At 43.4% G+C, this 15845-nt stretch overlaps 2 protein-coding genes across 3 annotated transcripts; both read right to left on the bottom strand.

Moving 5' to 3' along the window:
- Positions 1–782: 782 nt before the first annotated feature.
- On the bottom strand, positions 783–8303 carry LOC136474198 (DNA topoisomerase 2-like). The gene is made up of 8 exons (XM_066471796.1): positions 8071–8303; positions 7523–7619; positions 6778–6974; positions 5922–6213; positions 5780–5849; positions 5431–5695; positions 2174–2326; positions 783–1102 (listed from the first exon to the last, which is right to left on the bottom strand). Exons 2-5 carry the CDS (start codon positions 7608–7610, stop codon positions 5833–5835), a joined length of 594 nt encoding a protein of 197 aa, XP_066327893.1. The 5' UTR covers positions 7611–7619; positions 8071–8303; the 3' UTR covers positions 783–1102; positions 2174–2326; positions 5431–5695; positions 5780–5832.
- A 623-nt stretch (positions 8304–8926) lies between these two features.
- Positions 8927–13943, bottom strand: LOC136474197 (acetolactate synthase small subunit 1, chloroplastic-like). 2 transcript variants are annotated; one of them, XM_066471794.1, is made up of 12 exons: positions 13616–13943; positions 13245–13470; positions 12318–12401; positions 12133–12201; positions 11954–12037; positions 11719–11874; positions 10847–10936; positions 10477–10581; positions 10277–10399; positions 10041–10193; positions 9666–9731; positions 8927–9247 (listed from the first exon to the last, which is right to left on the bottom strand). In XM_066471794.1, exons 1-12 carry the CDS (start codon positions 13852–13854, stop codon positions 9164–9166), a joined length of 1479 nt encoding a protein of 492 aa, XP_066327891.1. In that variant the 5' UTR covers positions 13855–13943; the 3' UTR covers positions 8927–9163. The 2 variants fall into 2 exon arrangements, with proteins under 2 accessions (XP_066327891.1, XP_066327892.1); XM_066471795.1 differs by having other exon boundaries at positions 13245–13458.
- Positions 13944–15845: the final 1902 nt, after the last annotated feature.

The following is a 15845-nucleotide window of genomic DNA, read 5'->3' as shown; positions in this document are numbered from 1 at the left end:
TTAAGGGAGGGAGTAATGCAAGAAATGCCATGTATGCTTGAACATGATGCATGCATGATCCGTACGTCCTCACAAACCTAGAAAAAAAATTTAAAGGCTAGCGAAATATACGGTGGCATACATACGTTCTCTCGTATATGGTAGCTAGTCGATCTACAACGATACGTTGTTAGTGTACCTGCAGAAAAATTTCATTTCAGCCCAATAACTTCCCAACAAGGCATGTAAACTAAATACTTTCATACATACATCCCTGATGCATATACTCTAATATCACAGCTACCCGTCAGAGATACCCACATTTAAGTACTCTCATAGATACATGATTGAACATGTAAGTATGCGAGCAACCACAACCACTCTCCCCTAGACCGACGGTTGGACGGTCATGCTCTCACAACTCCCACTTACCAGAGCGTAGAGGTATTTTGATCCATACATTACCACCCAAGAGGATGGCATCCATACCATAGCACGCCGTATGAACGACAAAACAGAAACAAGCAGGAACCCCCAAGTTAGTACTTTAATAAGCCACCTAAGAGTCCTTATTTAGGCATAAGGGATATGACCACTAGCAATACTTAGTATTTAATTTAGGATTTTCGCAAATACTTTTGTTTTAAATACACAAATGACATGTTTAGTGTCGAATCTTGCTCTGATGCCAGCTGTAACAGAATCGACCAAATCATAAGAACGTAAGTACAAAAACAATCACCGAAGTGATCAAATTCCTATACTTAAGCTCCCATAATCCCGGTAGTCCGGAAATTACGAAGGATTTCAACCAACTCTCGACATACAAACCAAGATCGTAGTGATTCAACACAACACATCATCCGTTACAACATTTCACAAGTAGCATTCGGATTACATCCATCAGAGTTTAAATAAAATATTACAAACCAAGTTCGAATGTGCGGAAGCAACATAGTTTAGTACATAACTTCATATTTTCAATTACATTGACAGATCAGAGTCATGTCCCACAAAAGCATCATCAGGTACGAGAACTAGTAGAGACCGTGCCCAACGGTCTAGTCTTCATCCCCAGCTAGGAGAAGGCAGTACTTGCAGCAACCAAAGTAGAACTGGTCATCTACAACAGGTGGGAGATAAACCCTGAGTACGAGAAGGTACTCAGCTAGACTTACCCGTCAAAACCAGAAATAAAAGACACCAAGGGTCATGCAAGGCTTTTGAGGTGGGCTAGCTTGACACAGTTGCATAAAAGAGCTTATGAATATAGTGACCAATTTAAACTTAGCATCAAGCTTATCATCATTTACCTGTCCACTAGATTTGCACATGTACTAGAGCACTCACTTATTAGGAGCAAACAATATTAACCATAGCAGGTATAATAAGGCTGTCATCATCATATCATCATTTCCAAACCATTATGTTATTTAGTGTATCTACATTGGAGATAAGCCCGTCAAGTTCTCACTAACCGGGAGAGACGGCGACTCGAATCGAATTACAACTCATCTGAGGGGGTATTCCTAACTCTCACCCTGGCATACTTAGCAAGGGTAGCCGTGGGTCACCTTTGGAACAACTCAGGAACCAAATTCGCGGGTTCGATCAGCGCCAACACTCTCAGGGATTACCCTTCTGCCAGGACGATCAGAACTTTTAAATCACCTGCCCTTGGACTCACGCCTACGGCTCCCTTCCGAGGCGCACTTTATACTTATCGACTCCCGGCCTGAGGTGAGCTACTCGGCTTCGTGGTCGATCTCCAGACCCGGCCAACTAAGAGAGAGGCATGCGTTCAACATGAACAGGAAAGGCTCCAAGATTCAGTCCTTAATCGACACAGACGGAGTCACTGCAAACCGGCAAGCCTCCGTCCGGTCTTCATTTCAAATTAAGACTGGTTCTTTTCCACGATAGCAAATATAGCCAACCGTGCCATATGTATATTCCTATAGCTTGCAGGTGACAGGAAATCACCCGACTTCTACCGCGTTTAAGCAGGGCTAAGCACTATGCGAACCTAAGCTACATAGGATTCAGGATAACAATATCTGGACAAGGATTGGATAACCAATGCAGCAATTGTTTGCATCCAACATCTAAACTTAATGCAACAATATATATATGTAACAATAATACTGTAACTGCATTTCGGAAATTAGGAGGCTTAATATGCTCCAGGGCTTGCCTTTCACAAAGTTGCACGGACGGTGATCCGGACACTCAACAGCGACCTCGTCTGGCACTTCTCCTGAAGGCTGCACCTCCTGAACCTCCGGTGTCGGCTGCTGCTGCTCGCTCGGTTCCTCAAATTCCAGCAGTGTTACTCCCTCCGATACACCTATTGCATGCCGATGCACATGATAAATATCATGGATGCATAAAGAATGACATGATGTTCATGATGAATGAATCACAGTAAATGTTTAACGAAAACATCATTGGACACCCGTTTACCGAGTAAAATAGCTCTATTCAAATTACTTTAAGCATGTATCTAACTTAACTTAAAGAACAAGATCAACTTACCTAACTTGCATAACCTAAGATAAACATGCTCATCTTCAGTTAAAGGCCTAACACCTAGGAACATTACCACAAACTTAGAAATAGTAATGGCATACATAAATTAACATTTAAAGTTTCATATGCACACAAGTAGTCCCTTAATTCAATCACAACTAGAGTTCTACAATTCCAAATGACTTGCATGAGGACATTCTAGAAAGCTTATGAAATTCTCTACAAATCAATTGTAAACATCAAAGCATGATTCTTACGTTAATCAAATCGAATTCCAGTAAATCTAGAATCTGTCCAGAAATGACAGGGTTACTAACTTAATTATTTAATGATGATGCAAAAGCATAATTTGACCAAACCAAGTTTACCAACTTGTTGCATATACCAGAGGAACACTAGAAAGTATAGTGCTAACTTCGAAATAAATTATTTAATATCCTTTTCAATTTATTTAGTTAATTAGGTGATTAAAGCAATATATAGTAAAAATATTCATAAAAATCTACAAAAATTACAGTAGCTATCTCATGCTTCACATAGACTACCATAAAAATTTCAAAGCCATTGAGCAAGCAGAACTTGCTGTATCCAAAATAACAGGTGGCATGTCTATTTTAGCATAATTAGGAAACCCTATTCAAAAGTGTCAAGCAACAGATTTCTCATTTTCCTAGCCTCATTCTAGCATAAGAACAGCACTCACCAAATTTTACCTTTACTGGATCTATAGAAAAATTATGAAAATTCACACAAAATCCATCCATGCAAACAAGAGAATTTTCTAACTCCTACAAACAGTGTCCAAAATGTATGAAAATTTAACTACAAGCTATTCATGATATGAGCAGTACACCATAAAAATTTCATGCCATTTGGAGCTTACATAGAAAAAGATATAATTACCCCTAATTCCCACATGAATAAAAGAGATAATTAGTAACTCTATTTTCATAACAGAACATGGCATATATTATATTTTTAATATAAACTAGACATTATCATGAACTCAACAAAATTGGAACCACATCATTTGGATCTACCAACAAGGAGATACACATTTTTGAAAATGTACACAAATCTGTGAAAAGAATAAAAACAAAACAAAATAAGAAAACCAATTCAACTACTGGGCCGGCTCGAACAAATCCGGCGGCCCGCGAAGCCGGCGTAGGCGTGGCCTAGAAACGGCGCGGCCCAGCTGGCTCCCGCCTCAGCCTCAGCGGCTGACAACCGGGACCCGCCCGACAGAGAGACAGACAGGAGAGAAGGAGACGACGGCGTAGCTCGTCGCCGGTGGCTCCTCCGACGAGGTCAGCGGTGCTACGACGTTCGCCTTGCCCGTGCGCATCTAGCGGTGTCCTCAATCGATGCTATTGTCGCGGCTACCGAGGTTGGCGACGAGCACGGCGGCGCGCGGCCACGGCATGGCCGACTGCGGCGAGACTACGGCACTACGGCTCGAATGGGTGACCCTACGAGCTTCAGTAGCGCTCCTAGGACCTAGCGCGAGAGAGAGATAGGACGGGAAGGCCACGGTGGCGGCTGGCCGCATGGAGCGCCATCTCCGGCGAGGTCAGCCATGGCGGCGGTGGAAGGAAACTGCGATTTCACCCTTACCAAGGCCAAATTGGCACGACGGTGAGGTGGAGGAGGTAGAGAAGATCACGGCGAGGCTTCTGACGGACTGGACAACTCGTTTTCGCGGTGGCAAGCGCGCACGACGACGGCGACGCTCGGTCGGGAATGGCGGACGGCTGTTGCTCTGTTGCTGCGGAGCTACGGGCGAGCGAAGGAAATGGAAATGGGACTGATGAGCTGGTTGACAGGCACGTTGGGCGAGCTCAAGTCGTGGCCGGCCGTGCCAGGGCATCCGCGGCGCGTGGCAGTGTGAGCAGGCGACCGGCGACGCGCGGCGTACACGCGTCGGAGGTTTTCTGAAACGGCCAGCACTGTAGCTGGTCTGAAACGCGATTCAGTCATCCATTGACCCGACTGACAGAGCAAGTTTGACAGTGATTAGCTCCTAATCTATGACGATCTAGGTTATGCCATAGTTAACAAAGTTGAACAACTATATGTGAACTACAACTCTTACTATTGGAGCTCGAGCTGGTTTGGCTTTGTTAGGGAGATACAAGGTGAAAAAGTTGGGTACACGAAACTGAATCCAGTTATAACACTTAGAAATTTTTCAAGTGTTTGAATCAGCCTTCAATTTAGACTTGTGGGCCATGTTTGAGGTTGTTCCACATATTTTCATAAGTTGATCATAAAATAACTTTTGTTCCTTGATAAATTAGCTACAACTTTGGTAAAGAGTGCACAGCCATGCAAAGTCTCTAAGTTGGTCTTTTGAATCGGTCAAACTGTGGCACTCTAAGGGTCAATTCAAGTCAAACCTCTCCCAAGGGGCAACTTTGTCATTTTGATCTACATGAACAATGTCCAAACAATTACCCTAAGTGTAGTTAAGGTGTATTAGACCATGATCAACCACTTTACACAATTGTTATACCAATTCAAATGATCACATGTGATGAAACAACAAAACAAGCATTTCACCCAATTGTTGCAATGCAATGTTTCACATGTTTCATGACTTTGTTGTTATTTTATACTTGTCACATTATTACCATGTTGCCATGTTTCAAGGTATGAGAAATCCATGTTGCATTCACATGTTGCACTACCACCATTCATAAGCAATAAAGTACGAAACAAACAGAATATGCGAATGTTGCATATGTATGTTTCAATGATAATGGCATGATGACATAGATGATGCATATGTTTATGAAATGACATGCAATTTAGTGGAAGCCAAACACCTAGGGTGTTACAGCTTTCAACTGCAGTTAGAAGTGATCATTCGTGCGCATCCAAGTCGCGCAATCTAAGGCTACCAAAGTGAACAGAACATACCGTCTTTCCAAAACTTCTGAGAAAGCTCACACGCTGATCCAAAGCTTGCAATGGGGGATATTAATCTATCTTTGGCATGTGAATCGAAGGCCGGATTATCAATGGAAGAATTAATGAAAATCCATAAATATCTTTTCACAGTTTGTGCTTTGAACGTAGCATCTTTGCTACTCTGACTGGTATCTGCCACATGGGTGTCAATTTTGTCAGCCACATAATCAACATGAGTTCCACCCCTTGTTGCAAACTGGTTGACAAAGCTGATCTACAACAAACAAAAAAACTATTTAGGTAGGTCACTTAAACCACAATAGAGAACCTACTCGCATGGAACATAATCCAGACTTACCTGTTCAAACTGTTGCCCTTCTCTTAGACACACGCATACCTCCCACCTGTCATTTACAATCTCATGTATCCTGAAAGAAATGAGAATGTCATAAGAGACAATATAGGTTTTATTTGTGGATGTGATAAGAAACCTTATAAACCTGGGGGTGCTTGAGGTATGTCCTTGGAAGCTGAGTGAATGTACAAATCTACATATTTTAAGAAGCTATTTACATGCAGCTTTTCTCCATCCAATTTGACAGTCACAGTGTTGCTAAGCAAGCCTGCAAAATCAACTACTCTCTTCCACATTAGGCCAACAATATCATCATCTAATTTAGACATACCGAACTTTGCAAGATCAGGCTTGAAAGTAATACTGGTCCACTTATTTCTATCCTTCCAATCGGAAATTTCAGCCTTCTTCCTCTTAACCATGTTTTCAAAGAATATCTGCACTTTATTCAAGAAGGAACATTAAGTCTGTCTCTGGAAAAGGGGTCTGTATCTACAATTTATTAGCCTTCTTCCTCTGAAGTAACATCCGAAATATATAATGAATTTGCACTGACTATGCCATCAAAGTCTATTTTTTAGCTTTAAATCAGCTTGATTAGAATAACCTTTTTGAGTGAAGCAATGACTTCTTTTTTTTCAAAATTAAAGGCTTATCCATTACTATTAAACCTTACCGAAATTTCCTCGTAACTTTAGCATCCACTGACCAGTACAAAACTAGTTAAGTACTTTAGATTAAGGGCATCATCGTCATCTAACTGGTTGGTTAGCTGTCTTTTTATTATGTATAAGCACTAAAATAGATATCCAACTGTAAAATTGTACTATGATTGATACAACAGACCAGAGATTATGGACATATACTAAAAAACCCTAAATAGCTGGAAATTCTATTACTAAACCTACATTCTTATCATTCAACTTGCACAAAGAATCTCCACTTTTAAACCCTGAGTAATCCAAAACATAAAATTGACACCATTTGAAAAGGCTACTTACCTGTTTGTACCTTTTGTGCCTGTCATATGTCTGGACAATGCATAGAGTGGACAAGATATTGGCTACCACAACATAGAGTGGACAAGATATTGGCAACCACAACGTCCTTGTACTTGCTGTTGGTGCGGTAGCTGCCGAATACCGCCTCCGGTTTGTAGATATCCTCTTTGTGGATGTTGACAGGGATGTCGCTTCCACTGTAGTACAGGGAGATAGCACCATTGTCAGCGTCAATTTTGACTCTAATTTCATTCATACCAGCTCCATGCTGCTTGTTGTTGGCGGCGCTGACGAGAACCTCATCGAAAATGCATAACACACATGGTCGACTACAACTTAAAAACGATCCAAAGGAATCCCAAACATCAAGCAACAGCAGCTGACCACTTAACAAACAACTCAAACCATAATTCAATGGACAGAAATTTAGGTGCCAACTAGAAAAATCATCGGAACATAATATTTCTTTTTGCCTCTGTTGCAACGCACGGGCATTAACCTAGTACAGAATAAAAAGCTGGATTCTTCTTAATTGAAAGGTAGAGCTCCTGCCATTACGTTAAAAAAAAAAGAATAAAAAGCTGAATGCAAGGGTGACTGAATGCTGAAAGAAGCACAATAAATAGCTAAATGGTTATGGAGTAAGACAGACCAAACATATGAATGGCATGATAACACTGATTATAATTTGTTTCTTAGAAAAATGAGAATGCTTTCCCCTTTCATCAATAAACCATTAGATTACCGTGTATGAGATCGATCATGGCAACCTCATTCTCAGAGCTATCAAAGACAAAAACAAAGTACAGTGTGGCAAAATGCTTGTAGACCATTTTTGTTCCCTGCAAAGCACAAAGAAAACCAAACCTTTGTAACCTTCATCAACTCTCTGTCGATAATATGAGCAAATTAACCTAGATAGAGCAATTTAACCACTGGTCAATTAGCACAGCTTAAATTACATACAGATGCCTAAGATACCAATCTGCATATATGAAGCAAAGGAGACAAATAGCATCTAACCAATTTTCATTATTTTTTCATTCATAGTTATTGGCCCGTAAGTATCTTTATACAGTTCTTGTGGTTAGCAAAATATTATATTTCCTGAATAAGTATCTTTATACAGTTCTTGTGGTTCTGAATTTGTTCAGCTCGGCAAGATCAGGATTGGAAGCCTGTGAGAACAGGATATCCCAATGGCATCTTTTTTAACTGAGATCTCTAATCTATATATAAATAGGGAAAAAGTGAAGGAGTTTCTGTTGAACGTGAAGTTCTTGTCGAACTTACCCTGGAATTTTTCTCGATCTGTGCACTGTGCTGGTGTCCCGATCCGAGCTGGTGTCTTCGTTGGATTGGAATCTGATTCCGACTCGCTACGTTGGGACCTGGCTGGCTGGCTCCCCTGTGGCAGCACCTCCGCCGCCGTAGGAGACCAGCGCCCGCCCACTCTCCGTCGCTTCCCGCGGCGTCTTCCTCTGGGTGGAGGACGACGGGCGCGAAGCCGCGGGGAGCGAGCAGGGTCTAGGGTCGCCGAAGCCCGGGCCGGGCGAGGCACGAAGCTACCGAGAACGTGGGGGTGTAGGGTCGCCGGAGCCCGGGGCATCGAGGAGTGGAGCCATCGGTGGCACAACGCCGCGGCAAGACGGGTAGGCAGTGGTGGTGAGGACGCTGTGCCGAGATGTGGCGGCGCATGCCATACGTGTCGCATGCGGAAGACGTGAGAGAAACACCGGGAGGAGCGGCGACGTTGAGAAGAAGCTAGACACAAGCGAGTGGGGCGGAAGCGTGCGAGTGAGAACGGTTGGGTCTAATAGAATGGGTCAGACGAAAAAAAGGCAGAAATTTTGCCTCGGTTGGGTCTAATAGAATGGCCAAACTAAAAAAAAGACAGAAATTTCATCTCTTTAATATTATATATATATATATATTTATATTTATATTTACCCATAACCTATCTGTTTCTAGTGGGTAAAATAATTTCTCCCCATACCCTACCCGTTTGATGTGGATGTGGATTTGGAGATGGTCCACGACTCCACATGTTCTGCTTCTCACCAAATCAGAAATCACCATACAGTATATATAAATAGAACTGAACTACAAAACGCAGGCAAGCTGATTTCGAACGATGCCTGCATCTCTCTTCGCTGAAGTAAACAGGTACGCTATGCATCTTATTCTGACCGTCGATGGGATACATATGCAACCTCAACGCGCATATACCGGGGGGAGGACATTATTGAACACGCAGGCCAGGGAGTTCACCACATAAACGAAACAAGTCCATAATAATTGCACAACACAACCCAGCGCGAGATGGTCTGCTCTAGAACAACCAACCAAGCTCTTTATCGGGCCCGCCATCATCACAAATGCCAGGCTACAATGGAAGAGAGTAGCCGCGTAGGTACTTGGAGTCGACCTTCGATTCACGGACCAGTGCCACTCGTCCAGTTCTGGCGACCTGTCATGTGTGCAACACAATGGTGACGACCGTGTACAAAACATCAAATAAGCTTTTCGGTGTAAAATCTGATGACAGCTTAAGCAGTACAGTAATTGCTTCTCTGAGGAATCAAATTAGAATATGGTTCATTATAGTCTTAACAGAACTTAGAAATGGTCTCGTTTGCAAAAGGCGCTACTAATTGGCTGCAACAGAACATCACTGGGTACTTTCGAATAGTTTTTATTTAGGACTATTTAACCATGTGGCATTGTGCACAATTGTTTATATTCTGTTTCACAATCACAAGCAATCTCAGAAGAAAACAAAACAACTGCTGGCATCAAATAAAAAGGCATTCGACTGTCCATTCATCCCAAAGGACCCAAAATTGGCTTTTCACACTTAAGTTGATGTGAAGTGACAAGCAACATACCTCGCAGATGCCATATGGCTCCAATAACCTTTGTAGTGCAACCATCTTGTCAAAATCTCCAGTAAGCTGCAATCATCAATAAGGGATCCATTATGCAAGAGTTTTGCAATAACTAGTAGCTTGGAGCAGTTAGATGAAGCAGCATGAAAAAAATAGTACTGGTGTCAAACATTCAGTGTTTTTATGGGTATGATGTTGTTATTGTTACCACAAGTGGTACTATGCAGCAGAAAATCAACAAATGCAATGTGATCTAATTTGTGGCTGTGCAGTGTGCACAGTGCTTTTTCTAAAACTGGCTCTAGTATCATCAGTGTTGGCAAAAAGGCACTGATGGAAATCTGGGAGAAACACACAAATTGTTAGGATGCCAACCTGAAGCGTTACTGTATGGTCAGAAATATCAACAGGTTTTGCTCGGAAGATTTCGGCAATATCTAGGATTTCCCTCCGAGCAGCAGTGTTTACAGAAACCTTAATAAGCATCAGTTCCCTTTCAGCAAAAGGTGAGGGGGTAATGTCATGAACCTGCAGGAATCGCATGTTTTTGTTAGTTAACATAATAAATTTGCAAACACAAATGATTTTGGTAGGAATTACATGCAGCTTACTTCATGCACATCAACAAGCTTGTAAAGCTGCTGAAATAACTTCTCAATGGATTCAACAGTACCAGGAACAACTGTTGTAATACGCGAAATGCCTTCCTTCTCAGCTGGGCCAACAGCAAGGCTCTGACAAGTATGCACTTGTCAATAACTAGTCTGGCACTATATTCAACAAGAAGAAAGAGCTTTTCGAAAAAGAAAACCTGTATATTGTAGCCCCTGCGAGCAAAGACTCCTGTTACAATGTTGAGGACACCAGGACAGTCATTCACAAGGATGGAGAGGGTATGCGAGCGAAGTCCAGTTGCCTGTACCACACAAAATCAATACTGGGATTAGCAGCTGCAAGATAACAACAGTATACATAAAGATGCAGGTTAAGCATTATTACCATTTCTTAAAGAGATAGGCTTTGCCTACAAATTGACTTCTTGCAAACATAATGGAAGTGTAAATGAAAACACACTCCAGTCACATTATAATTAGATTCAGGATGCAATTATGCGCAGAGCAAATCAGCAGTGTCCATGTAGCACTAAATGCAAATCACATGATGGAAATCTCTATACTTACATCATCATCATCATCCAGAACACCCCAATGAGCATCAAGTACATGGTTTGCTGATAAGCTCTCGTAAGATTCCACAGGATAGACATCACCCTGGACAGTTCCAAAGTCAAAACAACACGTGTTATAAGAGCCAGGATTAGTGTGTAGACTGTAATATTGTATCAAATGCATCCGATGGAAGTCTGAACAACTAGCATGCTGTAACCATTAATGGTATTAGTATTCGTCCAAACTACATATTGAGCAAACGTGAACTATGACTAAGACTGCAATGCCTGTTAATACTATTTATGTATGTTTGTGCACTATGGTGGGTATCACCCAACAATACAGTCCCATTAACACAATAGTAAATACATACAGTTCACACAAGTTCAATGTACCAGGTGTCATGGTACTGCACGACTCGCCCATCAGTAGTACTGTTTTATATGTGCAAATACTAAATATGTACATTCAGTTACCAGTTGATTATTCATAAGACCATTCTGCATTACCGAGCATTTATAGCTTCTGGAAGTAGTATCATTCAGTGGAAATGTATTGACTCTGGTGAGCTAACCCCTCTCAAGGCTCGAGGTAATTGTTCAAACGTATTAGACTCAGAAAACTAATATGCCAGCATCACTGCAGGTAATTACTTAAATACAGCCGGTGATTATTGGTACTTTTATCCGTTAACATAGAAGTTCACCTGCATTTGGTTCAAGTGAATAGGCATTACTGAAATCACATGGTTTTTTTTTCTTTAATGTATCCACCTCAAATTGGTTATATGCATCATTCGACCAAAACTAAGTATAAAATTATAAACAGAGCAGGACATGATATAAGAAAATTCTAGAAAGTTTTAAGAGTAAAAGGTTACATACCCCAGCATTGGATGGTTGATCAAAACTGCCATTCACTGTCCTATTTACAGATGTAATTGGATTTTTCGGCAATGCCTCTATAAGGTCTGGGTAAGAAGCAGCAGAAAATTGCCAGAAACGGGCTGTTGTACCAATCTTTTCACGTCTCAAAGCAATCTAAGAAGATAGGGCACTAAATTAGCATTATAGAAAATAAAAATATGTGTCCATGCAAGGAAAGAACATTAGAAATTACTTTTCCTGTCCTGCAAATTTCTTTGATTCCGAATTTCCTTAGATTCCTCTGCACTGCAGCAATTTTGCCAGGATCTCCAGCTACCTAACATTGGTCAAATGCCCATTAAACATACAGTTCAGTACAGGAAAATGGATACCAATCAAAATATGTACACTAGTTAGAGATTGAGTTTTTACCTCTATGGTAAGTGTTTTCTCAGATATATCAACAACTTTTGCTCTGAAAATATCAACTAAAACCATGACCTATCAGTCATGACAAGAAGCACCGTTGTAAGGCTCACCATGCAATTGAGAATCATGAGTACAGGATGCTAATTGAACTTTTGGATTACAAAGACTAACTCAACGCTACATCATACCTCAGGGCGCTGATCAGGTTCAATGTTTAGTTTTATAAGCATCAGCTCTCTTTCAACCTGAGGTTCTTTAGATAAATCTTCGACCTGTAATTGATATTACTCTTAATGCAAGTTGGCAACAAAATAGTAGTAGTAAATAATTTTTAGAGAGAAAATATCATGGTAGTTAAAACCATCTAAATGTTTAGTTGACACAAACAGTGAAGGAATGGTAATCCATGAAGTTTTTCTGGCTAAGAATTCAGAAGGAAAGTAAAGCAACGTAATATCTGCATAGTACATTCAGAGAGAACAATAAATCTTTTCCCCAAGAAACCAGCATCTTCAAATCGCAAGAACAAAGAAAACTCAGAATAACTCCTAACTGGAAGGCTGCTTTAGGTTATAGGATATAGACATGTACAGGGTAGCATTAAAATTGAACTAAATAAGTACTACCACAGAGTCAGAATAATGAAGTCAAGTATCTTATTTTTTCTTCAAATGATTAACCAAAGCAACTGTGCTTACCATACACGGCACAGGTGCAGAAACAGAAAGTGCATTACATAAACATAATACAGGGCGTATAATAATGATGTTGCATTTGAGGTATTCCCTAGAAAGGAGTATGTCCCTGACGTTGACATGACTGTAAGGCTGGCAGCGATTTCTAGGGGGAAAGGGAAAAGAATACTTTGAAGATGATTATGACCAAATCAGGAAGGAAAAAAGTTACGCATGTTCTGTCTAGCTATACAAAAGATGCACCACGAAAGTGGAAACGATCCTATAACAGAATAAAAAGGACAGAAGATTCGGGCGGGCTAAACTCATGGAACAAAATCTCACTGTGTTATTGAATTGTCACCAAGTGCTCAAACCGGGGGCATCAAAATCAAGTATGGATTCGCGTGACTCTGCTAAATTTTGAGAAGGCGGACTCACACTGAGGACGTTGACAAGCTTATTGAGCTGCTCGATGACTTGGTTGAGCACCCTGTCGGTCCCGGAGACGACAATGGTGAAGAGCGCCTTGTCCTTGTTGAGCCCCACGGCGAGCGACTCGATGTTGTAGCCTCTCCTGGCGAAGACCCCGGCGATCCGGTTGATCATGCCGCTCTCGTCCCCGACGAACACCGAAATCGTGTGCCGCCGCACCCTGCATTTGGCGCTAGAATCCCGAGCAGCCTCATCAGAAGAAGATAACAAAACAGACAAAGCGGCGCGTGCACAAACAAAACAACACGAGTCCCGCGCACCGCGAGAGATTAAGAAACAAAGGAGGCAGCATTTCGGCGGGCAAGGGGAGCGCTTACTTGTCCCTGGCGGCGGCCGCGGGGGCGACCGCCGACACGGCGGCGGGGGCCGAGGCTGCCTCGCCGCCGGCGCCCGCGGCAGGCGCCGCCGCCGCCACGACGGTGCAGCGGCCGCGGTACGGGGGCGAGGCACCGGCTGGCCAGAGCGACACGCGCGGCGCTGCGGCGCAGCCCGGCCGCCGCGCCGGGCCCGCCGCCGCCGGCGACGGCCGCAGGTGGTGGGAGGAGGCGACAGACATGCCTGCCGCCGGGGCGCTAAGGTGGCGGGGACAGTGGCACTTGGCAGGGCGGGCGGGCTTGCTCGGTGGCCGGACGGGGCTGCCTGTAGTGGACTAGTGGTTGGTGGGCTGGTTTAGCCGTAGGGTTTATCAAGGGTCGTTTGTGAGGTGGCGTCGGGCGAAATGACGAGGCTGCCCCCGCAGTGGCGCAGGGAGGGAGTTGGAGGCTGTCGCTACGCGTGTGATCCGCGCGCAAACCGCCAGTGGGGTCACGGGGTGGTGTGGACCTGCTGTCGCATTCGGGCCGGGCGCGCGCCGGACCGCGGATTCCATCCGGTATCTCGTTGACGTTGAGCGCGAGCCGAGCGGCCGAGCTGGCCGGGGGGCACGCTCTCGCACTCGTCTCACGCTCGTCGCCCCTCGCGCGCCCGGCCTGCCCGTCGTCCACCCAAGCGGGCAGCCCAGGACTAATCCGTCATTTCTCCTCAGTCTCCTTTGCAAACGAAATGTTCACGCGCACGGCGTGGCCGCATTGTGTTGTGCTGGCTTTCCGCTCTCACCATAGGTGCTTGGCCTGACACGGGAGACGGGACCAAAAGTTGCTGTCGCATTTTTTGCTCTGGTGGTGTGGTGTCTGTCTTGCTCGCCAGGTGCTATGGGCATGGGCTTTGTTACGCGCAGCCTGTTTGTTTTTTCTTCGTCTTTCGAGGTTTGTTATACACTAATGCTTTTGCTTACTCGTGGAAAGACTTGCTCATGGATGACATGCCAATGTGTTTGTTTGTTTCGATGGATGACAAAGCCTTCCCCTCACGGGGACATTCACGGATAAGACATAGTTAAACTAAAAAAAGGATAAAATCACAACAATTTCTAATAGTTAAAACATAAGAGCACACAACAAAAGCAGATGACCCATGTGGGAGCTAAGATGACACGGAAGGTAGCTTCTCAATTTAAGATAAGTTCCCCGTAGGACATAAAGGATAGAGGATGATAAGGCCAATGACACCAAAGGCATTGCTCACTAAATCATGTTTATCCGTAAAAGAAATCATTTTATGACATGGCATGAAGATTGTAGATCTTAGGATAGCAAATAGACTTTACCTACAACCATCTCGTCTCATGTGTTTTTATTGCACTGTGATTATAATAATCAACTTATTAAATTGTGATCTAAAGAGGCTAGATCATCAGTTGGATTATTACATCCAAACACCATGTTACAATAATCCAATAACCCATCTCGGATATGCTTTTTGGTGATTAAGAGTACTTTTTTCACTTGAACTAAGAATAATCCATCATAATAATCCATAAAATCCAAACTTACCGATTATTGTAGTTCATAGTTTATATTATTATAATCCTATAATAATCTAGTTGTGATGCAAACAAGTCCTAAACTACTATGATATTTGTATAGTTTTAGAGACATGATCTACCATGCCATAAGATAAACATGCACCACATTTAATTTGCCAGTTATTGTTTGGTTTATAACAAAAATTTGACATGCCAACGTCAATAATCTACTAGTTGTGATCCAAACAAGCACTAAACTACTATGGTTATTCGTATAGTTTTAGAGACATGATCTACCATGCCACAAGATAAGTGTGCACCACATTTTATTTGCCGGCGATTTGGCCGCTCTCGCACCCCTCCGCGATCGCCCAGGGCTGTGCCTCCGGAGCTCGAGGGCCTCTGCTTCCGGTGTCTTCAGCCGGGGCACGTCAAGGCGCAGTGCCGGTCGCTGCCGCGATGTTACCGCTGCTGGGGCGAGGGGCATCAGGCTGCGGGGTGTCGCCTTCCGCCACCCCGGGAGCGGGTCGGTGACAAGCGGGATCGCTCCCCGCGCCCGCACGATGCTGCTCGTCGTGTGTCTGCCCACCGGCGCTCTTCTCTACGACGCCGGCCGGCGGGTCACAGCGCCGGCCCCGCCGACACCATCTCCGGTCAGTCGGTCTCTACTGGTCGTTCCTCGTCCCTCCCGCGGTGGCTTTACG

This window comes from Miscanthus floridulus, chromosome 8 (genome assembly GCF_019320115.1).
Source record: "Miscanthus floridulus cultivar M001 chromosome 8, ASM1932011v1, whole genome shotgun sequence".
NCBI lineage: Eukaryota > Viridiplantae > Streptophyta > Magnoliopsida > Poales > Poaceae > Miscanthus > Miscanthus floridulus.
The sequence above is the reverse complement of the archived record's forward strand: the minus strand, read 5'-3'. Positions and strand labels throughout refer to the sequence as shown.

What these genes read in the sequence shown, in the direction of transcription:
- LOC136474198 (XM_066471796.1), bottom strand. Translation starts at nt 7,610, where the DNA reads ATGGTCTACAAGCATTTTGCCACACTGTACTTTGTTTTTGTCTTTGAT. An exon ending in CATGATCGATCTCATACACG is followed by an intron (nt 6,975 to 7,522) that starts GTAATCTAATGG and finishes CCTGTACTACAG; the next exon opens with TGGAAGCGACATCCCTGTCA. An exon ending in GGCACAAAAGGTACAAACAG is followed by an intron (nt 6,214 to 6,777) that starts GTAAGTAGCCTT and finishes AATAAAGTGCAG; the next exon opens with ATATTCTTTGAAAACATGGT.
- LOC136474197 (XM_066471794.1), bottom strand. Translation starts at nt 13,854, where the DNA reads ATGTCTGTCGCCTCCTCCCACCACCTGCGGCCGTCGCCGGCGGCGGCG. An exon ending in GCAGGGGCTACAATATACAG is followed by an intron (nt 10,400 to 10,476) that starts GTTTTCTTTTTC and finishes CATACTTGTCAG; the next exon opens with AGCCTTGCTGTTGGCCCAGC. An exon ending in AGCCATATGGCATCTGCGAG is followed by an intron (nt 9,248 to 9,665) that starts GTATGTTGCTTG and finishes CACACATGACAG; the next exon opens with GTCGCCAGAACTGGACGAGT.